Consider the following 25,104-nt stretch of genomic DNA (forward strand, 5'->3'; position numbering starts at 1 on the left):
CCACTCCACTCCCCTGTCAAATGATGCAGTCTGCAGTTAATGCAGACTTAAGGGTCTCAACTGCCACTGCTTGTATTAACCCATGAGGGGAGCATGACAAGCAAACCTGGGGCTCTATGTTAAAAGGCACACTGTGGGGATTGTAGGGTGGGGGTGCTCTGTGAGCAATCCTTGATGCTGACCCCCTTTCTCCCCATCTTCTGTGAGCCCAACCCCACGGCCCCACCTTTTGCCATCACTTACCTGTGACTTGGGATCCAGCAATGATACTCGGCCTTGTGTTCGTGTAGTACTGGCAGCAGCCACCACCTCCCCATTGGCGCTGCCATTCAATAGAGCTGCCAGCCTCTGGTCAGCAGCTCTTGGCAGACAAGCCCTCTGCCCCCAGGTTCTTGATCCTTGAGAAGGCCTGCTATTGTCCAGTTAAGTGTCACTGAATACAACAGGCTTTCCCTAATGGAAGTAACACCGGGTTCTCGTTGGCTTTCTAGCTGGTGGGTTAAGACCCCTGTCACCACCATTAAATATTGCCCAAGGAGGGCAAGGCCATGGAGGGATTTAAAATAAGGAAGAACATTTTAAAAACAGGATGTTGTAACCAGGAACCAGCGAGCAATGGGTGAAAGGTGAATGGGGACTTGTAAGTTAAGATACAGGCTACAGCATTTTGGATGGCTTCGAGTTTACAGAGGGGAGAATTTGGGTGACCAACCAGGAGCCCATTGCAATAGTTAAGTTTAGACATAACAAAGAAATGAATGAGGGCTTCAGCAACAGAGGAGCAGAGACAGGGACAAAGACAAGTGATGTTATGGAGGTGAAAACAGGAGGACTAAGTGATGAATATCACTATGATGAATATCATTAGGCATGCATAGCCATTCAGATACCCATCTCTTGGCCAAGATTGTGAACAGACTGGAATCAGGCTGTTGCAGAAAGAGGAGTGGAGTGAGGAGCGATAGAATGGAATTTTGAATTATGAAATGGTTTCAGTCTTCCTCAGATTTAATTATGGAAAATTTCCATTGATCCAATATTGGATCTCAAATAAATAGTCTGCTAATTTATCAACAGTGGAGGAGTCAAGAGAGGTAGTGTGGAGGTAGAGCCTCCATGTGGAGGTATCACACGGTATCACATCAGTGTACATGTTGTTAAGAATTGAAGATAATCAAAATCAAAATGAAATTGGCATAAAATACAGTGAAGAAGTGGGATAAAGAGGAACGGATCAGTGCAGCTGTCTGAAGGGATTTTATGATATGCAAAGTAAAGTAGCAGTAGGAAAACAACTGTTTCCCAAAGTCACTAGGGGAAAATAATGGTGTAAAGGAGAGGTGGCTTCAAAGTGGAGAGATAAGAGAATAGTTGCACCTATATGGTAAAAGCCTGGTCCACGGGTGAGTAACATCAAAGGAAAAAAATGATGCATCCATTGCAAGATAACTGGAGAAGACAGTGGAGAAGCATCTACCATCATAGCCACACCCAGCTGTAGGAAGCAGGTTCTCCCAAAACAAAGTTATTGTTAAAAGGCTGCTGTTTAAAACTAAACTCTTACAGAGAAGACTTTTTATGCTGAACTGAAGACGTCTTTCCCAAACCTAGAAAATAACTTGTTGGGTAGTATCTATATGCTGGGTTTTGCTCAGAGTTATATGGGGCATTTCTCAGAGTTCAGGAGCCATAGGTAATTGGGAACAAGGGGTAACTTCATGAGATACATTGTGTGTATAGCCATTATTGTAGTTAAGTGTACTGCTGTAGTATGTTTTAATTTTTCTTGTGCTGCCCATCATGGACGAAGTGAGCTTGCAGAACACAATAATAATCTTTATTGTCACAAGTAGGCTTACATTCACACTGCAATGAAGTTACTGTGAGTTCAGGGCTCGAGCAGGGAGAAGGATTTGGGGAGATTTGGTTAGTGGAAGGGAGGGAGGGAAATGTGACAAATGTAACATGGTGTGGACATAATTAATACAGATAAATCCATGTAAAGTGTTCACAGGTTGTTTAAAATTTTGATAATAGAAATTTTAAAATATAATTGAATCTAAACTTATATAAATGATTGATTGAATCTCAGCATAAAATACTTAAGCAGATGCTGTATTTTGGAATCCAGGCCAAACTACTGCTTGAAACCAGATTCAATCCACAGCTTTGGGTGTTGTAAGTTAAAGCTCCTTTAGCATTTCGAACAAGCACTATTAATCAGCTGGGAGTTTGGCTGTGTCATTTTGCATCCATCAGCCTCCATGAGAATCAAATAAATAGAACAGCATGAGTCATGATTAAGGAAACTGCATGAGCCCGCTTACTTTGACTATGCTGTTTCCTGCTTGACTTATTAGTGTGGTTTGTGCTGCTGCCCAGGCATTCTACAAAGTTTTCAGATGATTCCTTATTAAAAGGCTGTTTGATTTGTGAAACTCCTGAATGATACTCTTTGTGACTGTGTTTCTGGTAATCAGTGATGATGAGTCATCCGGAAAGCAAAATGCAACCAGAGAAATAAGGCAAGGTGAATTGCACAGTGTTACGTTTCATACACAATTCTTCAGACAATGAAGCAATTCGTGCCCATATGCAACAAGACCTTTGTAATATCCAGGCTTCGGCTTATGAATTTCAAGTACTCATTTGTCGATGTACTTTGTCGATTATTCTTTTTGTCTACTGTGCACGTACTGTGTACGTTCCCTTGGCCGCAGAAAAATACTTCACTGTACTTCGGTACATGTGACAATAAATCAAGCAACATTCATGCCACAAATATGCCAGGCATTGACTATCTCCAACATGAAGGAGTCTAACCACCTCTCCTTGGCATTCAGTGGCAAAAGCCATCACCAAATCCCTCATCATCAACGTCCTGGACGTCACCTTTGACCAGAAACCTAAATGAATCTGTTACATATACACTGGCTACAAGAGCAGGTCAGAGGACAGGTATTCTGCGGCACGTGACTCACCCCCTGAATCCGCAAAGATTTTCAACAATCTGCAAGGCACAAGTCAGGAGTGTGTTGGAATAGCCTCCACTTGCATGGATGAACGCAGCTCCAACAACATTCGTTACGATTTCCATTGAGACAGTTAAAATTTTAAGAGAAATTAGAAGCCCCCAGTTATTAATTGAAAGAACTACACCAAATGCCAATTTTAACAAGAAAAAAATGTTACTAATTTAAACAAAGTATGCACCACTAAATTAACACTATACTTTCTAATTGCTTAAATTTTAAACAGTTCTACTTTTCACTTCCATCCATGGGTTCTTTTATACATTACAGGATATTGAGGGTTCATTTACTTCTCAAACCAAAATGTGCCACAGCTCTTTGGAATTCAATTTGATTTCTCCTCAGTGCTCCAGCTATCCTCCAATGTCCAAAATTTCTTGGGAATCCTTCCACTAACCTTTGGCTAAACGACCCTCCAACTTTCCTTCAAGTTCTCACATTGTGGACTCCCCACTTCATACATAGACCTTAGTGATTCCAAAAGTCTGAAAACACTCTTGGTTTCTCATCGCTGTCTGCTATTGTTCCAGTGCTTTAAAGTCCCAACTGCTGGCAGGCCTCTCTCTTCCATGTACCAGCTGCAACTTCCACTCTGGGGGTTACTGTAGATTTATTCCTCCAGCTCCAAGAGAGGCAAATCTTCCAGCCTCTTTTTCCACTCACAAATTATGTCATCAAACTGAGCACGAACCCCTACCTGAATTCCATGCAGTGACCAGTAAAGTTTGTATTTTCACTTCTTAATGTCCAGGCCTGGCTAACATGCCTTTTGCTCCAAGTCCCAGTGAGCTGTAAAATTCATAGAATCCCTACAATGAAATGAAATGAAAATCGCTCGCTTATTGTCACAAGTAGGCTTCAATGAAGTTACTGTGAAAAGCCCCTAGTCGCCACATTCCGGCACCTGTTCGGGGAGGCTGTTACGGGAATTGAACCGTGCTGCTGGCCTGCCTTGGTCTGCTTTCAAAGCCAGCGATTTAGCCCAGTGTGCTAAACAGCCCCAGACAGAAGCATGCATTCAGCTCATCGAGCCTGCACCAACCCTCCGAAAGATTACCCTACCTAAGCCCAATTCCCCCACCCTATCCCCTTAACCCCACTTAACGTTTGGACACTAAATGGCATTTTACCATGACCAAACCACCTAACCTGCACATGTTTGGACTGTTGGAGGAAACCGGAGCACCTGGAGGAAATCCACGCAGATGCAGAGAGAACGTGCAAACTCCACACAGTTACTCGAGGGTTGAAATCGAACCCGTTGAAGCAGCAGTGCTAACTGTCATAATATCCACGCATGTATATAATGAAGTGCAGACAGGCAGTGATCGACACACAGGATGACCAGGAAGCACACAGCACAGTGCAGCCAATCACCAGACAGGACACCACTACTATAAAGCCAGAGGGCATTAGGTTTCCCGCTCTCTCTGGACCCAGCCACTGAGACAGTCAGAATCCACGAGCTAGCAAGTGCAAATACCATGCGGCAGCTAGTGAGTCTGGTCAGGCTAGTACAATGTCTCCAGTCAGTTCAGTATAGTGTCGACCCACAGTTAAATATGTATGTTAGTTCTATCGTTCAATAAAACCGTGTTGGATCTTCTACAGTGTTAGAGGTCTGTTACTCGATCGCTGTATCAAGTGCAGTCCACACCGAACCGACCTGCCTAACACATCATGGTACCACGGAGTGATACTGAAAATTGACGGACCTACCTTGAGTGAATCAGCATTGACCAGCAAGCAGCCATCCGGTGTCATGGAAAACATCCAGCCTCCTCCGCATCTCCGGCAACCTCGGCGCAAATTGGAAGCTCTTCAAGCAAAAGTTCCTCTGGTACATTGAGGCCTCCGACCTCGAAGCAGCATCGGATGTCAGGAAGATCGCGCTATTTCTCTCCACCGCGGGGGACCATGCCATCCACATCTACAACTCCCTCACGTTCGCTGACGGCGAAGACAAATTGAAATTCAAAACAATCCTGCTGAAGTTTGACAGCCACTGCGACATTGAGGTGAATGAGAGCTTTGAACGGTAGGTTTTCCAGCAGAGGCTTCAGGGCAAGGATGAACCTTTTCAGTCCTTCGTCACCCATCTCCGCATTCTAGCACAGTCATGTAACTATGACTCGACGGCTGATTCCATGATCTGGGATCAGATCGTTTTCGGGTCCACTCCAACTCCCTTCGGCAGTAGCTCCTGACAGTCAAACAGTTGACCCTCTCTGTCGCTATCGAGACGTGCGTTGTCCATGAGCATGCTAAGAATTGCTACTCCCACATCAGGGCGGCAGAAACTGCGGAGCTGGCCTTCCACAAGGCGGAACGGGTGCAGGCCATTGCACAAATGCAGGGCCTGAGCATCGAGGAGAGTGGCTGTTTCGCGTGCTTTTCTCGGGTCCCTGCGCATGCGCGCCACGACCGAGTGGACGACAAGCCCGACAACCTGACTGCGCAGGTGCATACGTCGACCGACTGCACTGCGCATGCGCGATGGTGCACGGAACACGCTGACGTCGGCGTCATGACGTGTCCAAATTGTGGCTCCGCCCACTTAAAGTGGCAATGTCCGGCAAAACGAATCCGGTGTCTACAGTGTGGCCAGCTACGCAGCCCTTTGCAGATCTGCTCCACCGCTCAGCAGCCAACGATCCCAGCTGAGGCGCAGAAGTGTCCGCTCAATACAACAAGGCATGCCAGAGTACGATCCCGACAGCCCAACGGATCCTGAAGCTGAGTGCCTCAAGTCCCCAGACCGGGTGGGCACCATAACTACACATGCGCTGCCTTCCACCACACCTACGCAACGCCTCTCGATCCTCAGCCATTCTCGGCTATATAGTCCAAAACGGACTTCTCGGGCCCGACCCCGACCGCATGCCTCATGGAACTTCCCCTCCCCCACTGCCCCAAGGCCCTCAAACGCTGCCTGGGGTTCTTTTCCTACTACACTCAATGGGTCCCAAATTATGCGGACAAGGCCCGCCCACTCATTCAGTCCACCCAATTCCCCCTCGCGGCTGAGGCACAACATGTTTTCGCCCGCATCAGAGCAGACATCGCCAAGGCCGGGATGCGCACAGTGGATGAGTCACTGCCTTTCCAAGTAGAAAGCGACGCTTCAGACGTCGCCCTTGCCGCCACTCTAAACCAGGCTATCAGGCCCGTGGCTTCTTTTTCCGCACCCTTCATGCGTCTGAAATTCAACACTCATCCGTCGAAAAGGATGCCCAAGCTATCGTTGAAGATGTGCGGCATTGGAGGCATTACCTGGCCGGTAAGAGATTCATTTTCCTTACGGACCAACGGTCGGTAGCCTTCATGTTCAATAACACACAGCGGGGCAAGATCAAAAATGATAAAATTTTGCGGTGGAGAATCGAGCTCTCCACCTATAATTATGAGATCTTGTATCTCCCCGGTAAACTCAACGAGCCCCCAGACGCCCTCTCCCGAGGTACATGTGCCAGCGCACAAGTGGACCAACTCCGGGCCCAAAACGACAGCCTTTGTCACCCGTGGGTCACTCGATTGTACCATCTAGTCAAAGCTCGCAATCTGCCCTACTCTGTCAAGGAAGTAAGGACATTCACCAGGGACTGCCAGGTCTGTGCGGAGTACAAGCCGCACTTCTATCGGCCGGACCGTGCACGCCTGGTGAAGGTTTCCCGCCCCAGCGTGGATTTCAACGGGCCCCTCCCCTCTACCGACCGTAACACATACATTCTCAGTGTGGTCGATGAGTACTCCAGTTTCCCCTTCGCCATCCCATGCCCCGATATGACGTCTGCCACCATTATCAAGACCCTCAGCACCATCTTCGCTCTGTTCGGTTTCCCCGCCTACATCCACAGTGACAGGGGATCCTCATTCATAAGCGATGAGCTGCATCAGTTCCTGCTCAGCAGGGGTATAGTCTCCAGCAGGACGACCAGCTACAACCCCCGGGGAAACGGGCAAGTAGAACAGGAGAATGGGATGGTTTGGAGGGCCGTCCAACTGGCCCTATGGTCCAGGAACCTCCCAGCCTCTCGCTGGCAGGAGGTCCTCCCTGACGCTCTACACTCCGTCCGGTCACTATTGTGCACCGCCACTAATAACACACCCCATGAACGTGTTTTTACCTTCCCCAGGAAGTCCACGTCTGCGGTGTCTCTCCCGACTTGGCTCGCTGCTCCAGGACCAGTCCTTCTCCGTAGGCACGTCTGACTCCACAAGGCAGACCCCTTGGTGGACAGGGTTCATTTGCTCCACGCCAACCCTCAATATGCCTACGTTGAGTTCCCCGACGACCGCCAAGATACTGTCTCACTCAGGTTCCACCACAACACACACCCCCACCAATGCGCCCCCCCCCCCCCCCCACCATCCACCGTGCCGCTAATATTGACCCCACCAGACCACCCCCCCTCCCCTTTTCCGCACAAGAGGACGAAGAGGACTTCTGCACGCTCCCGGAGTTCCCCGATGACTGGCCAGGATTAGCACCGCCACCACCGCCATCGGTGCCACCTCCACCATCGCCAGCACCGACTTCGCCGCCACCGTTACGCCGCTCCCAACGAAGCACCAAAGCACCGGACCGGCTGAACCTTTGACGGACTCCGGACCGTCAACATGGACTCTTCTTTCCCCTACCACTGTACATAATTGCACTAATTGTATATAGTTTCACGTCACCCCCACCGGACTCATTTTTAACAGGGGGTGAATGTGGGGAACCACTGTAATAGGAGATGTAAGGTAGGACCTGCACTACAGGTTCGCCGGTAGTTCCTGCCGGCTGGCTCCGCCCAGAGAGAACTGTATAAATATGCATGACCTCCAGTGCCCTGCCATTTCACCAGCTGCAGCAGGAGGCCACACATCTGACTGTAATAAAGCCACAGTTGTACCCAACTTCAGTCTTTGTGCAATTGATTGTGCATCAGTTATATGCAGCATTTTCTGCCGAAGGCTCAAGTACCTAAACATTAGAAACTCGAGTACAGAAGATTGGGTGATGATCTCATCAGGTTTTAAAAATGTGATGGAATCCATGGTTCGAAAGCTTTTGTTTTTTTTAGAAGGAGCCTTACTGAAAAGGGAACCTCAGAAAGGAAATTGATCCTTCAGGTTTTTGATGCCAATTCTCTGGCCTCGTTCTGCTCTCACTCAAGCGAAACAAGCTGGTGAATAGCAGGAGAGGCAGAAAACAAGAACCGTGCCAGACGCCAAACAGTTTGATATGAAACCCGGCCCGCAGAATTGGGATCTCACCATAGTTTGGCGAGAAACCAATTATCACCACTTAAACCCCATTTCCACACAATTAACAGGAGCCACCCCATATCCAACGATACTACCCCTTCTCCAGTCCCCCTGTCGTCAGCACCTCCTCCAGCAATGAGGAAGCCAGCTCTACTGGGGACTCTGTATCTCCTTTCTGGCAAAGTCTCGAACCTGGATGTATCTAAATATTTCCCCCTGCTCCAGCCCATACTTCGCTCCCAGCTCCTTCAAACCTGCAAACCGACCCCCAAGAAACAAATCTTTTGGTATCCGAATTCCTTTCTCCGCACATTTCAGAATTTCAGAATTTACAGTGCAGAAGGAGGCCATTCGGCCCATCGAGTCTGCAACGGCTCTTGGAAAGAGCACCCCACCCAAGGTCAACACCGCCACCCTATCCCCATAACCCAGCAACCCCACCCAACACGAAGGGCAATTTTGGACACTAAGGGCAATTTATCATGGCCAATCCACCTAACCTGCACATCTTTGGACTGTGGGAGGAAACCGGAACACCCGGAGGAAACCCACGCACACACGGGGAGGATGTGCAGACTCCGCACAGACAGTGACCCAAGCCGGAATCGAACCTGGGACCCTGGAGCTGTGAAGCAATTGTGCTATCCACAATGCTACCGTGCTGCCCCACATCTCCGAAAATTTCCATCCCACTTCCCCTAGCTCAAATCTATGGTTATCCCAAATCGGCATTTCCCTTGACTCTGCCACCAACCCCAAGTGCTGGCGAAACTGCCTCCAAATTTTCAACGAGGCTATTACTAGCGGACTCACTGAGTATCGCCCCAGGGCCGCCAGGAGCAGTGCTGTTGCTAGCGCCTTCAATCCTGACCCCCTACCCAAACTCTCCTCCATTCTGACCCATTGGGAGTCAACCCCTCTGATCCAGCTCCATACCGTCTCCACATTCTCCACCCAGTAATAATACATCAGGTTTGGAAGACCCAAACCCCCTGCCTGCCTTCCTCTCTGTCGTAGCACCTTTCTAATTCTGGCAACCTTCCCTCCCCATAATCATCCCTTCAATCTCTCTAAAAAATGCCTTTGGCAGGAAAATCGGCAGACATTAGAAAATAAACGGGAATCCCGGCAACACGTTCATTTTAATCACCTGTACCCAACCCACCAGTAACAGAGGGAGACCATACTTGATTGCTTCTTAACTGCCCTCTGGAGTGGCCAAGCAAGGCTCGCAGTTGTACCAATGGTTTAAGTGGAAACTTCATCACCACCAACATAATGGACATTAAATTTTGGTCCTTGCCAATGACATCTGCCTCAGGAGAGTGTTTTTATTAAAAGACAACAGGAGGGAGAGTCAGTCGCAGGCTGTTCTTTTGCATCATGTTGGCTGCTTCACAGTGGCCACAGTAGAAGACTGATCTCTATCTTTGCGGCTGCACGTAATGAGATAAATAGCAGGAATTAAAAACAAAAGGAATGTGGTCAAATGAAAATCATCTTTGCAACAAATTCTGATGCAGAGCAATTAGTAATAAATCATTATGTCTGTCAGGTTGAGTATCTCAAATAAACTTGTAGTCTAGGTGCCTGGTCCGATTAATTACGGTAATTACTGGTGTCGTTCAGCTGTGGGCCTACATGCACGGCAGGAGCATGTTGCAATATGTTGAATTGCCTGTGTTTGTTGAACTTGTCTGTTTACTAGTTTTCCAGCTGACTGTAAGTCTTCCTCTCTCCTCCCAGGGATGTTGGCGCAAGATCACAGTGGATGACACCATGCCCTTCGACAGAAATGATAACCTGCTGCTTCCAACTACAACCTGTTATGGGGAACTCTGGCCGATGTTGCTGTCGAAAGCTCTCATAAAGATCGCAAGCATTGAGTATGTTAAAACCATCTCGTTAAGGACATTGTCAACTAATAACAAGTTCAGCTTTTTAATCCTTAAAACCTCTGAAGTGAAATCAGCAGTGTATTATACATTCTCTGACCATTAGAGACTGGACTTTCTAATCTATGCAATTCAGTTGAAATCATAGAATCATACAGCAATAAGGAGGCCACTAAGCCCATTGTGCCTGCATTCACTCTTTGGGAGAACTATCCAATTAGTCTAATTTTCATCCTTTTTTCCTGTAGCCCTGCAAATATTTTCCTCTGTCAAATATTTATCCACTTCCCTTTCGGATGTTTCTATTGAGTATGGATCCACCAGCTTTTCAGGCATTGCATTCCAGACTGTAACAGCATGCTGCTTTAAAAAAAAACCCTTCTGCATTTGCCTCTGGGTAATTTTGCAATAAACTTAAATCTGTAACTCCTACCAGTGGAAACATTTACTCCATTATAACCTCCCATCATCTTAAACATTAGGTGTGATTCTACGGCTTCGTTGCACTCTTACTCAAGTGAAACGAGGCTGGTGAATAGCGGGAGAGACCAAAAACGAGAACCATGCCAGGTGCCAAACAGTTTGCGATGCAATCAGCCCACACCCGTTGGTGAAATCGGGATCTCGCCGTAGCGTGGGGAGAAACCAATTACCACCATTTAAGCCCCATTTCTATACAATTAATGGGAGCCACCCCTTATCCAACGGCCTCCCGTCATTCAGTGGCCTCCCCAGCAAGTGCTCACGCTGGTGCCGATTAGTACTCCTTCCGAAAAACGTGAACCTGACGAAAGGGCTTCGATGGGGAGCCGAGGAGGGGAGTAGCCATCTTTGCTCATAGGCAAAGAGCCTGGGCACTGGGCTTGCAACCCCAGTGCTCGGTGGGGGTGATGGACTCTCGGCTGGAGGTGGGGACTTTCTGGAGGGGTGGGCCGCCATTGGAGGGTGGGAGAGCAACTGCACACTGCACCACCATGCCAACTCTGGATCGTGTATACCCGTTCTGGGGGCAACCCTTGTCCCTGCCTGTCTGCCTCACCAACCACCCAAAACCCCATTGACTACCGAGGACTACCAAGGCCTCTGGCCGTGCAGCTAAAGGCTGTTGCTAATAGGGAATTGGCATTTGTGGTTAAGTGAGTACTTCACACAGCCTAAGTGGATTCCTGTGGGTGGGCAGGCCATGTAGCCTATGGGAGTCATTGCCTAGAAATCCCAATCACACCTTGATGCATGGACACTGCTTGAACACAGTAGGAGGGCAACACCACGGACACAGGAGCCCATATCTGAACACCCAGGGGATAGGACACAGCACCAGGCACATGTCCACGGTCGGATGGTAGGTGAGTGCCATGGGAAACAGGGGGTGCAGAGAGAGAAGGGTCATGGGTTTGGAGGGTGGCCCGCATTACGGAAGAAATTGACAGAGGTGTCATACTGGTTGTGCACAAGTGTGTTTATTGTGTTTTACAATTCCCACTCTCTCAATAGTGCTGCCTCATACCCCACCCTCTCAACCCCTACCTACCCCCCCCCCCCCGCCTCGTTCCTCCTGCCCCATTGCCATCTATGGTCCTCAATGTGCTTGGCCCTCCTAGCTCTATCGCTACTCTAGGTGTCCCCAGGATTCACATTTGAGATGGAGGCAACCAACTGCTTACCCTGTCCCGAGGCCTTCAATGCCCCTGGTGGGTGTCCTCTGGGGGCTCTGAGACCGCAGGGCCCCGACTCACTTGTGGGCAACCCATGCACAGCCGTGCCGCCCTGTACCATGAGCTGGCTGTGAGATGCGGCCTCATCAGAGAGGTGGAACCTGGGGGAGATGGTGGTCACCGTCGCCACTCCATGGGACTGGTCTGCCTCCTCCCGGTCAGTGCCCATAGGGTCCTGGGATACACCATGGGACGGAGGGGCAGCTGATTTGAGCCCTGGCTGCCCCTCCATCATCTGGCTCTGCCTGCCCTGGCGGTTCCCTATGGTCCACACCCTCGTGTCAACTTCCTTGGTGATGCTCCTCAGTGACTAGGACAAGCTCCACAGCACCTCGGGAATTCCCGTCTCAGGGCAAGACATGTCCCACAGAACCTCATGAAGGTCAGCTTGGTACTGGGTGACATCCCCCAGCAAGTCAGACATTCTGCTGAGACCCTCAGCCATGGCCGTCACCGCCTTGGACACCTTCACGAATGGTGCCGATGCCGTGTACCAGGCTCTCCACTGCAGTCACCATCCTTGCAGTGTTGGCCCTGGTGCCACGCATTGCCGGCGACATCTCCAGCGCCCGTAGCCTCTGGGACTCCTCCAAGTGGCTATGGATCTACTGGAGTGACGCCGACATCTCCCGCTGAATGTCCCAGCTGCACCCTAATGTCTCCATCAGCTCCTGGTGACCTCTTGCGCGGCATCAGGCTGGGACCCCTGGGTCCTGTAATCCAGCAGACCTCCGATTGCTGTCTCACCTGGGATGTCCTGCCTCCAGCTGATGTACATCAGCAGCTGTGTGGTGTACCCCAGAAGCCTGACCACTAACTTTTCCCACTGAGGTGCGTGTGTCTGTGCTAGTGGGAATGATAGCTGTGACGCGGCTATTATGATGACATCCTCGGAGCTCTCCTCTGAGGTGGTCTCATGGGTGGCTGGAGACGGGGCCACCCAGGATAGGCTGGCACTGTCGATTGGAGGACCTGTGGGAGAATGGACATGTGATCAGTGGGAGGGATGGGTCAGTCAGTAAGGCAATAACAACTCATGTTGGCTGGAGCCCGGCGGTTCCTCATATCTATGGCATCCGCCAGCCTCTGCATTGGTGACAGCTCTGTTCACGGCCACACCAGTCACCTCCAGGGCATGCTCCTCAAAGTTGGAGAGGATTCTTATGTCCTCCACGCCTGCGGCAGTCTGGGCCCTCTCTGGCGATTTTGGGAGAGCTTTTCCTAAGGAGACACAGAAAGGTCATCATTAGTCACAGTGGTGGGAGAGGGGTGTGCGGAGGGAGGGTTGGTGGGGGGGGGGGTTGGGGGTCGCACGGGGATTTGGGGGTGGATGCTCGCGTGGGGGCAGAGAGGGCTTGGGGGGTGGGGGCGCATGGGTGTCTACTTGCTCGTGCTGTCCAATATAGGGCGTTGACGTTTTTCCTGCACTGGAGGCCAGTCCACCTGGTCACACACCCGGCGCTCACAGCCGTTGCAACCTCGTTCCTGGCAGCACTGGCTGCCTTATGGCTGATCCTCTGAGACTCTCGAGGGAACAGGACATCCCTCCTGGCCTCCACTGTATCTAGCCACCTCCCCAGGTCCGAATCCCCGAATCTTGGGGCCAGTCTCCTAGGTGCCATTTTCGTAAGATGGCTGGGGTTGGCTGAGCAAGTGATGCTTAAGTGCTGTTCGACCTTGTTAGCTGGGATTGAAGAACGCGGTGCCAGCGGATCGGCTGGCAAGCCTTTATTTGTGGCGAGAAGCCCGTGGGGCGTAGTTAAGTGAACCAATTAATGTTGATTAGTGTTGCCGGCCTCACCAGGCTGAAAAGATCGCGGCAGTTCCCGCTTGCTACCACACTTTGAAATTTTTCCAGAGAATCGCGCGCATTGAATCTCCTCTTAATGATGAAAGAAATATGTTCTTCAGTGAAACAATGGCAGGAATGGTGACTTGGTTCGTAATTTTAATCTAATTTTCATTCAACATCACCCTTCTTTTAATATCCGATCCACCACTTCCCTGTTACCTGTTGAATTTGTTTGTCTATTTTTGTTACAGCTTTATTGTCACATAGTTGCACGATTTTAACTTGACTGCTTAGTCCATATCTGAATTTTGCAATATAAGTTACATTGCAATTCATGCTTTTCTTTAATAAAATGCTATTATATTAAAAAATGTTCTCAGGAGAATGATCCGACCTTCTCTCAGGGTTACAATGTAACTGAAGTCCCTATTCCCTGCTAACATTTTAGTAAGCCTCTTCTGCATCCTCTCCAAGGCCTTGATATGTTCTACTTAAATGCAGCGCCCAGAGTGATTTATGGACCAGCTAAAACAGGACATTTTTTTCTGTATACATTCATGGGATGTGAGCATCACTGTCTAAGGGCAGCATTTATTGCCCATCTCCAACTACTCTTGCGAAGGTGGTGGTGAGCTACCTTTTTGACCCTCTGCTTTCCATTTTTGCAGGCAAAGCAACAGTGCTGATAGGAAGGGAACACTACTTAAGGAACAACAATATAATCAGGGTTGGCTGGGAGGGAAACCTCCAGGTGATGGTGTTCCCATGTGCCTGCTTCGCTTGTCCTTCTAGATCAGTGTTTTTCAAACTTTTTTTACGGGGACCGATTTGTACCAGCCGGCCAACCTTCGAGACCCACACCGGCCGACCTTCGCGACCCATGCCGCACGAACTTCGTGACCCACCATTTTCACTTACCTTTATTGCGACAGGTGAGCCTGCTTGATCCTCACAATCTCACTTGCTTTGTCATTCAATGTTACATTTCTGAATGGGTTGTTCATCAGAGGTCCTGGAGCGCAGACCACCACTGCTCTATCCTGCTGTGGATTCTCCTGAGCCACTCTCTCCAGCAGGTTTAATTCTGAGATCCTGCCAGTTTGTGTCTCTGGCCCTCTCTTCCTTATTACAATACAATCCATTTAAAATTTTTCATTCCTGTTGCTTGTTTGCTGCTGACAAAATGGAGGAATTGCAATTATGCCCAGAGCATGTGACATCAGCGTTCGGGACGCGTGACCTGCTCTCTGCCGTCGCTTCAGGCAGGAAGACTGCATTGAATTTAAAGAAAGATCTTCTCCTGGGTCAGCGCGCTGTTGTCAGGAGGAGGCGGTGTTTCTCGCTGGGCTCCGGGCATGCGCACTGATGAACGGGCACGCAAGCACAGCGCGCCTGTATTCTGAAAGCCGATTGTGACCGTCATTTTTAAAAGCCGGCTGCTGCGGCCGTTGCGCAGTAATTCTCGCGATCAGTAACGCCGCGATGGATGGCTCCGCGACCCTCCCGACACCCGCCCGCGACCCTCTCACAAGTAGAGACCCCGACTTTGAAAATGACTGTTCTAGATGATAGACATTGTGGGTTTGGAAGTGCTGTCCAAGGAGCCTTTGCTTTGTATGCCTCTGCAGTGCATCTTGTAGATGGTGCACACTGCTGCCACTGTGTTCTATGGTGGAGAGTGAATGTTTGTGAATGGGGTGCCAATCAAGCGGGTACTTTGACTTGGGTGGTGTTAAGCTTCTTGAATGCTTATGGAGCTGAATTCATCCAGGCAAGTGGAAAGTGTCATAATATACACATCAGTATATGATGGTGCAGAGACACACACTGACTGACACATTGCAAGACCAATCAACGCAGCAGCCAATCACCAGTTAGGGCACGGTCACTATAAAGACAGAGGGCGCTAGTTTTCCCGGTCATTCGGGATGCAGCCTCTGAGACAGACCGAGCCCGCAGTCAGTAGCACAAACATCCACCATGTGCTAGCAGTATAGGCTGGTCAGGTTAGGGATAGGTCTTCAGTCAATCTAACATAGTGTCGACCCACAGTGCAAGTATGTTTAACAGCTCTTAGTTAAATAAAATAGAGTTGTACTATTACAAGTGTTGGTAGCCTGTCTATGTTACTGCTAAGATAAACGCAGTCTCCAGAGATCCAGAGTACCCAACACATCAGAAAGTATTCCATCACACTCCTGACCTGTATTATAGATGCTGGACAGGCTTTGGGGAGTCAGGAGGCGAGTTGCTTGCTACAGGATTCTTAGCCTCTGACCTGCTCTTGTAATCACAGTATTTATATGGCTAATTCAGCTTCAGATCAACAGTCACATCCGGGGCTGGATTCTCTGATCCTGCAGCTATGTCCGCAGGATCTGTCTGGTCTTACGACCAGAAAGTCGGCGCCGCCCCCGCACTGATCCTCCATACGATGGGGGGCTAGCAACCGCGCAGCATAAAGCCCCCGGCTTTACCCGCAGATACAGCCGGAGGATGGCCAGGTCTGTGGCCGCTCATGCGCATGGAGGTGGCGAGTGGCGGCCGTGCCTTGCAACATGGCGCCAGCCGTGCATGGACCTGGCCGGCCAAAAACTGCCCCCCTGTGTGGCACAATCAATTACTCATGAGTCGAGAAGTGATGAAGTCAATCGAGGCTTTATTAAGCAAGACTTGTTCCCCAGCAGCTCAGTTACAGAATGCAGCTGCTGGGATAACCCGGGCTCTTATACGCCGCCTTACTGGTGGAGCCAGCAGGCGGCAGATCCAATCAGGACCTAGTGTCTGTCTACCAATAGCCTCTCGGCATCACAGGTACCGTACTACCCTTAATACATACCACCACATTCACCCCTTGTTAAAAGGAACCCGGCGGGGTGGTGGGTCGCATGGTGGTAGGGGTTTACAAAGCTGGCCCTGGAATTACCTTCATACAGTGGCTATGCATTGATCTCAACAGTTAACTATTTACAGATTTTGGCTGAATTATTTACAGATTTTTGTTTTGTCACACGGATTCCACGAGTCGAGTGGGTGCCCTGGTCATCCTCGTCGATCGTCTCAGCCCCGGTGGTGGTGCAGGTGCTGGCTCGGGCACTGTCGTCTCTGGGAGCATTGCGCTGTTTGTTCCTGTTTCCTTACTCCTGGGCGGGCACGGGAGGAGGACCGATCCACCCGGGAAGGGAGCGGCCGTGGGGTGCGCCGGCGGGAGGGAGGGGGTGATTGGTGTTGGGGGGGGTGTGTGTGGTTCCGGCGGGTGCCAGGACCCGCAGGGAGACCGTGTCCTGTCGGCCGTCGTGGTACGCCACGTAGGCGTGCTGAGGGTTTGCATGGAGAAGGTGAACCATCTCGACAAACGGGTCCGATTTGTGCGTCCACACATGCTTTCGGAGCAAGATGGGTCCTGGGGCTGCCAGCCAGGTCGGCAGCGACGTTCCGGAGGAGGATTTCCTAGGGAAGACAAGAAGGCGCTCGTGAAGCGTTTGATTAGTTGTGGTACACAGCAGCGACCGGATGGAGTGGAGGGCATCTGGGAGGACTTCCTGCCAACGGGAAACTGGGAGACGTCTGGACCGTAGGGCCAGTAGGACGGTCTTCCAGACCGTACCATTCTCCCTCTCTACCTGACCGTTCCCCCGGGGGTTGTAACTGGTCGTCCTGCTCGAGGCAATGCCCTTGCTGAGCAGGAATTGACGCAGTTCGTCGCTCATGAAGGAGGACCCCCTGTCGCTATGGATGTACGCGGGGAAACCGAACAGTGTAAAGATGGTGCCGAGGGCTTTAATGACTGTGGCTGCGGTCGTGTCGGGGCAGGGGATGGCGAAGGGGAAACTGGAGTATTCGTCCACCACGTTTAGGAAGTACGCGTTGTGGTCGGTGGAGGGGAGGGGGCCTTTGAATTCCAGACTGAGGCGCTCAAAGGGATGGGAAGCCTTTATCAGGTGCGCTCTATCTGGCCTGAAAAAGTGCGGCTTGCACTCTGCGCAGATTTGGAAGTTCCTGGTGGCTGTTCGGACCTCCTCAACCGAGTAGGGGAGGTTGCGGGTCTTCACAAAGTGGTAGAATCGAGTGACCCCCGGGTGGCAGAGGTCCTCGTGGAGGGCTTGGAGGCGGTCTACTTGTGTGTTGGCACATGTGCCGCGGGATAGGGCATCGGACGGCTCATTCAGCTTTCCGGGACGATACAAGATCTCATAGTTACAGGTGGAGAGCTCGATCCTCCACTCAAGATCTTGTCGTTCTTGATTTTGCCCCGCTGTGCATTATGGAACATAAAGGCTACCGACCGTTGGTCAGTGAGGAGCGTGAATCTCCTGCCGGCCAGTAATGCCTCCAATGTCGCACAGCTTCCACTATGGCTTGGGCTTCCTTTTCCACTAAGGAGTGGCGGATTTCTGAGGCGTGGAGGGTACGGGAGAAAAAGGCCACGGGTCTGCCCGCTTGGTTGAGAGTGGCCGCCAGAGCTACATCGGATGCGTCGCTCTCGACCTGGAAGGGGAGGGACTCGTCGATGGCGCGCATCGTGGCCTTTGCGATATCCGCTTTGATGCGGCTGAAGGCCTGGCGGGCCTCTGTCGACAGGGGGAAGGTAGTGGACTGAATTAATGGGCGGGCCTTGTCTGCATATTGGGGAACCCACTGGGCGTAATACGAGAAGAAGGCCAGGCAGCTTTTCAGGGTTTTGGAGCAGTGGGGGAGGGGAAATTCCATAAGGGGGCGCATACGTTCAAGGTCGGGGCCTATCACTCCATTACGCACTACGTATCCCAGGATGGCCAGACGGTTGGTGCTAAACACGCATTTTTTCTCGTTATAGGTGAGGTCCAGGGCGTTAGTGGTCTGGAGGAATTTGCGGAGGTTGGCGTCGTGGTCCTGCTGGTCATGGCTGCAGATGGTTACATTGTCGAGGTATGGGAACGTGGCCTGCAAACCGTGCTGGTCAACCATTCGGTCCATCTCCCGTTGGAAGACCGAGACTCCATTCGTGACGCCAAATGGGACCCTTAGGAAATGGTAGAGCCGCCCGTCTGCCTCGAAGGCCGTGTACTTGCGGTCACTCAGGCGGATGGGAAGCTGGTGGTATGCGGACTTAAGGTTCACGGTGGAAAAGACCTTGTACTGTGCAATCCGATTGACCATGTCGGATATGCGGGGGAGAGGGTACGCATCTAGCTGCATGTACCTATTGATGGTTTGACTATAGTCTACGACCATCCTCTGCTTCTCCCCGGTCTTTACAACTACCACCTGGGCTCTCCAGGGACTATTGCTGGCCTGGATTATGCCTTCCTTCAGCAGCCGCTGGACCTCAGACTGGATAAACGTCCGATCCTGGGCGCTGTATCGTCTGCTCCCAGTGGCGACGGGTTTGCAATCCGGGGTGAGGTTCGCAAACAAGGAAGGCGGTTCAACCTTGAGGGTCGTGAGGCTGCAGATAGTGAGTGGGGGTATCGGGCCGCCGAATTGGAACGTTAGGCTCTGGAGGTTACATTGGAAATCTAAACCTAGGAGAGTGGGAGCGCAGAGGTGGGGAAGGACATAAAGCCGATAATTCTTCAACTCCCTCCCTTGCACTGTTAGGTTCGTGATGCAGAACCCTTATTTCTCTACGGAATGGGATCCCACTGCCAGGAAAATCTTTTGGGTGCTCGGACGAATGGAAAGAAAACAGCGTCTTACCGTATCCGGATGGATAAAACTTTCCGTGCTCCCAGAGTCGATCAGACATAGCGTCTCGTACCCGTTGACCAGCACCGTTGTTGTTGCCGTTTGGAGCGTCCGGGGCCGCGACTGGTCCAGGGTCACCGAAGCCAGTCGTGGTTGTTGCGTCGGGGAGTTTTCTTCAGACCCCATGGAGCCGTCTATGCTGGGGTCCTTGGCTATCAGCCAAGATGGCGTCCATGGATCGCACGCGGTCGGGGGCAGATAAAATGGCCGCGCCCATGGATCGCTCGTGGCCGGGGGGTTCACAAGATGGCGCCGCCCATCCTCCCCGCGTGGCGTCCGGGACCCAAAATGGCGGTGCCCGTTGGCCGCACATGGATCATTGGGGGGTTGAGTCTGCTGTCCCCGTTCTCCCCCGGAGATTGCGGCGACCCCCCGGGACTGGCACACCGCTGAGTAGTGCCCCTTTTTGCCGCAGCTTTTACAGATGGCCGATCAGGCCGGGCAGCGCTGCCGGGGGTGTTTCGACTGCCCACAAAATTAGCAACGGGGCCCACCCGGGTGGTCTGGTGCTCTGGCCACGCAGGCTTGTGGAGGGGTGGGGGGTGCCGGGGAGTCGGTCGCAATGGGGGTCCACAGAGCCCAAGGGGCTGCCACGCGGTCGGGGCCCTGGGGCGCGGGAATTTTGTGAGGCCACGTCGAGGGAGGCCGCAAGGGCCCGTGCCTCTGTGAGTCCTGATGAGTCTCTCTCTAGCAGCCGCTGGCGAATTTGAGAAGAAGTCATACCTGCCACAAAAGCATCCCTGATTAGGAGCTCCGTATGTTCGTTTGCGCTCACTGACGGGCAATTGCAGTTCCTTCCCAATATCAGCAGCGCGCTGTAGAACTCGTCCAGCGATTCTCCGGGGATTTGCCGTCTCATCGCGAGTTGGTGGCGTGCGTAGACTTGGTTTGCGGGCCGAATGTAGACCCCTTTCAGCGTGGTGAGCGCCGTCGGGAAATCCTCCGCGTCTTCGATGAGCGTGTAGATCTCCGGGCTCACCCTGGAATGCAGGACCTGCATTTTCTGGTCTTCTGTGGTCCGGCCGGGGGCCGTTCGAAGGTATCCTTCGAAGCATGCTAGCCAGTATTTAAATAGGGCCGCTGAGTTTGCTGCATGGGGGCTGATTCGCAGACACTCCGGGGCGATTTGGAGCTCCATAGTCTTTTTAAGCTTGCTTAATAAATTGTGGCACAATCAATTACTCACGAGTCGAGAAGTGATGAAGTCAATCGAGGCTTTATTAAGCAAGACTTGTTCCCCAGCAGCTCAGTTACAGAATGCAGCTGCTGGGAGAACCCGGGCTCTTATACTCCACCTTACTGGGTGGCGCCAGCAGGCGGCAGATCCAACCAGGACCCAGTGTCTGTCTACCAATAGCCTCTCGGCATCACAGGTACCGTGCTACCCCTAATACATACCACCACACCCTGTAACCAGCCTCACCACCCCCCACCAGTCCCCCCCAGCCCCCCCCAGCCAGCGGAAGGGCACATACCCCTCGCCCCGCCCCCCCGCCAACTGTGACAGTGCTGGACTCAGTCCGCAGCCGCCATGCAAGGTCCCCGAATGGTGTGAGCACACGTGAGCGACCCCCTTTAGGGATTCAGCCCATCGGGTGCGGAGCATCAGGGGAGGGCCTCGGGTGACTTCCTGAGGCCGTCCAGATGGCGTGCGGCATATTCTCCGAGTACCCCGTTTTTGAGAGGGAGGAGTATCGCAAAAACGGCACCGCCCCCAATTCCAGTGTAAACGGGGATTCTCCGGCCATTTCTCCGAACGATATTTCGGCGATCGGAGAATCCAGCCCCCAGGATGTTGATAGTGGGACATTCAGCGATGGAAATGTCACTGAATACCAAGAGGCCTAGGACACCACCCCGAGGAACTCCTGCAATGGTATCCTAAAACTGAGCTGATTGATTGAGCTCCAACAATCACTATTACCTTCCTTCGTGTTAGGTCTGACTCCAACCAGTGGAGAGGTTTCACCTTGATTCCCATTGACTTCAGTTTTTTTCGGGTTTCTTAATGCCACACTCGGTAAAATGCTGCCTTGATATCAAGGACAGTCCCTCTCACCTCCTTTCTGGTGTTCAGTTCTTTTGTACCTATTTGAAACAATGTTTTAATAAAGCCTGCAGCTGAGTGACTCTGGCAGAACCAATCTGAACTTCAGTGAACAGATTATTGCTAAGCAACTGCCACTTGATATCATTATTATTGGCCCCTTCTATCACTTTACTGTTGATGTAGAGTAGAGTGATGGAGCAGTAATTGGCTGGGTTGGACTTGTCCTGTTTTTTGTGCACAAGACATACCTGGGCAATTTTCCACATTGCCAGGTAGATGCCAGCGTTGTAGTTGTACTTGAATAGTTTGGCTTGGGGCATGGCAAATTCTGGAGTGCAACTGACAGAATATTGTCAGAGCCCATAGCCTTTGCAGTATCCAGTGCCTACAGCAGTTTCTTGATATCAGGTGGAATGAATCGAATTGGTTGACAACCAGCATCAGTGATGATGGGGACCTCCGAAGGAGATCAAGATGGATCATCCACTCAGCACTTTTGGCATAAGATTGTTGAAAATGCTTCAGCCTTATCTGGTGTGCTGGGCTTCCCTATCATTGAGGATGGGGATATTTGTGAAGCCTCCTCTAGTGAGTTGTTTAATTGTCCACCACCATTCACGACTGGATGAAGCAGGACTGCAGAACTTAGATGTGATCTGTTGGTTGTGGAATCATTGAGTTCTGTCTATCGCTTGCTACTTCCACTGTTTGGCTTGAGAGTAGTGCTATATTGTAGTTTAACCAGATTAGCACCTTATTTTTTGGTGTCCCTGGTGCTCGTCTTGGCATACCTTCCTGCATTAGTCATTGAGATAGGGTTGATTATTTGGCTTCGTTGTAATGGTAGAGTGGGAGATGCGCCAAGCCATGAGGTTACAGATTGTGATTGAATACAATCCTGCTGCTGCTGATGGCACACAGTGCCTCATGGTTGCGCAGTCTTGAATTACTAGATATGTTTTAAACCTATCCTGTTTGGCATGGTGGTAGTGCCACACAATATATTGGAGGGTATACTCAATGTGAAGATGGGACTTCCTTTACACCAGGACTGTGCAGTGGTTACTCATATCATGCATGTTTTTCCATCTTGTTGTATCCTTCACCACCAGTCTAGCAGCTATGTCCTTTGGAACTCGACCAACTTGGTCTGTAATGGTACGATCGAGCAACTTCTCGTAAGGCACTTTGAAATCCTCCACCCAGAGTAGGTTTGTGCCCTATCCACCCTCAGGACTTATTCCAATTAGTGTTCAACATAGAGGAGTATTGCTTCATCAGTTGAGGTGGTGATTGGGTGATGGGGGTCAAGGTGGTGGGGTAGGGGAGTGGTACATAGTAATCATCTGGAGGATTCCTTGTCCATGTTTGACCTGATACAACGAGACTTCATGGGGCCAGAATCAATGTTGAGGACTCCTGGATGCCTCCCTCTTGACTGTTCTACCACTATGCTGACACCTGAGCTGTGTCTGTCCTGCCAGTGGGATGGCGATGGTGTATCTGGGACACTATACTGTAAGTAGTGATTATGACTGGCAGGGTGATGCTTGACTAGACTGTGAGACAACTCTCCCAATTTTGGCACAGGCCCCCAGCTATTACAAAGGAGGACTTTGCAGGGTCGACAGGGCTGAGTTGTCGTTTCTGGTTCCTCGGTCGTTGCCAGATGGTTGACTTTCCAGCAGCCTGATACACCGGAGTGGCTTTCACGGTCATTACAGAGGGCAAAGAGTCAATTGCATTGCTGTGGACCTGGAGTCACATGGTAGCGGGTAAGGATGACAGAAGAGGATCAGGTGGGTTCTTACGACAGTCAACAATGGTCGGCTATCATTTGACTTCTAATTCCATATTCTTATTTGATTCGGGTTCCACCATCTGCTGTGGTAGGATTCAAACCCAGGTCCCCAGAGCATTACCCTGAGTACGCTGACAATAACACTCTGTTGACACTCTGTCGCTGCATTCCCCTGGTAACATTGACACATCAATGTTAATTTGTTGACAAGTTGACATATTGATTCTAAAACTAGGGTCTTGAATCTTAATAAAGGGAACTATGATGGTATGAGGCATGAGTTGGCTATGATAGATTGGGAAACATTATTGAAATGAAGGACAGTGAACAAGCAATGGCAGGCATTCAAGGAATGAATGGGTGACCTCCAAAAGTTGTTTAATCCTATTTGGCGCAAGAATAGAAAGGGAACTATGGCCAAACCATGGCTTATAAGGGAAATTAGAGATAATAATAGATTCAAAGATGAGGCATCCAAGTTAGCAAGAAAAATCAATAGACCAGAGGATTGGGAACAGTTTAAAATTCAGCAAAGGCAGACCAAGGCATTGATTAAGGAGGGGGAAATACAATCCGAAAGTAAGCTAGCGGGGAACATAAAAACTGACTGTAAAAGTTTCTATAGCTCTGTAAAGAGAAAAAAGATTGATAAAAACGAATGTAGGTTCCTTACAGTCAGAAACGGGGGAATTCATAAGGGGGAAACAAAGAACTGGCTGAGGACCTAAATTCGTACTTTGTTTCTGTCTTCACAAAGGAAGGCATGAATAATGTACTGGAGGTTCTGAGAAACACAAGTTTAGTGAGGAGCTGAAGGAAATTAGTGTTAGTGGAGAAATGGTTTTAGGGAAATTAATGGGATTGATGGCGGATAAATCTCCAGAGCCTGATAATCTTCATCCCAGAGTGCTTAAGGAAGTTGCCCTAGAAATAGTAGATTCATTGGTGGTTATTTTCCAAAATTCTTTGGACTCTGGAATTGTTCCCACAGATTGGAGGGTAATGAATGTAACCCCGCTATTCAAACAGGGAGGTAGAGAGAAAGCAGGGCACTACTATAGACCAGTGAACCTAACGTCAGTAGTAGGGAAGTTGCTAGAGTCCATTGTCAAAGATTTCATAGCATATTGTCATGGGCGAGGGGTGTTCAGAACCCCAAAATGTATCATGGAGTTCAACCAACCTCCCCCTTTAATGTATTTGTTGCTTTTCCGAGCACACAGCTTGTTCCCTAGGTGTGGGATTACAATTATGGACACGTGGGTTTTTAAACACAAAACAATATTTATTCCATGAACTCAACTTAACATCTGAAATAAACATTGGATCTCTTAACACCCCTTACTTCAAAGATAACCCTGAAAATATTACAACAGTAAATAATTCCTCAAAATGTTCCTTCAAACTTCCAAGAGACTTAACACCTTCAAACAGAATCACATCAGGTTAAAGGCTTTACCATTATGAGTTTAATTCATCCAAAAGTTCCAGAGATAGTCTTTCATGGCAGAGATCCAGCTCACTGCAAACACAGAGACTCCCAAACTCTTTTCAAACTGCAAAACTAAACTGCAAAATGGTTGATCTAAAGCCCAGCTCCACCCACTCTCTGACATCACTGTTTTCTTAAAGGTACATTGCTTAAACATCCATGTCTTAAAGGTACTCTCACATGACAATATGGAAAGCAGTGGTAGAATCAGACAAAGTCAGCATGGATCTATGAAAGGGAAATCGTGTTTGACAAATCTACTGGAATTCTTTGAAGATGTAACTAGTAGAGTTGCCCAGGGAGACCCAGTGGATGTGGTTTACTTAGACTTTCTTTCGACAAGGTCT

The 25,104-nt window shown here is 50.2% G+C and overlaps 1 protein-coding gene across 4 annotated transcripts in view; it reads left to right on the forward strand.

Annotated features, from left to right (window-relative positions):
* Positions 1 to 25,104, forward strand: part of adgb (androglobin) — a 612,248-nt gene that overhangs the window by 138,493 nt on the left and 448,651 nt on the right. For 3 of the 4 annotated variants that reach the window (XM_072504722.1, XM_072504733.1, XM_072504728.1), the window contains exon 6: positions 10,032 to 10,171. In XM_072504722.1, coding sequence (XP_072360823.1) covers positions 10,032 to 10,171 — 140 coding nt within the window. Of the gene's footprint in view, positions 1 to 10,031; positions 10,172 to 23,116; positions 23,264 to 25,104 lie in introns of those variants that run through there. The other variant, XM_072504738.1, reaches the window with a different exon arrangement.

This window comes from Scyliorhinus torazame, chromosome 1 (genome assembly GCF_047496885.1).
Source record: "Scyliorhinus torazame isolate Kashiwa2021f chromosome 1, sScyTor2.1, whole genome shotgun sequence".
NCBI lineage: Eukaryota > Metazoa > Chordata > Chondrichthyes > Carcharhiniformes > Scyliorhinidae > Scyliorhinus > Scyliorhinus torazame.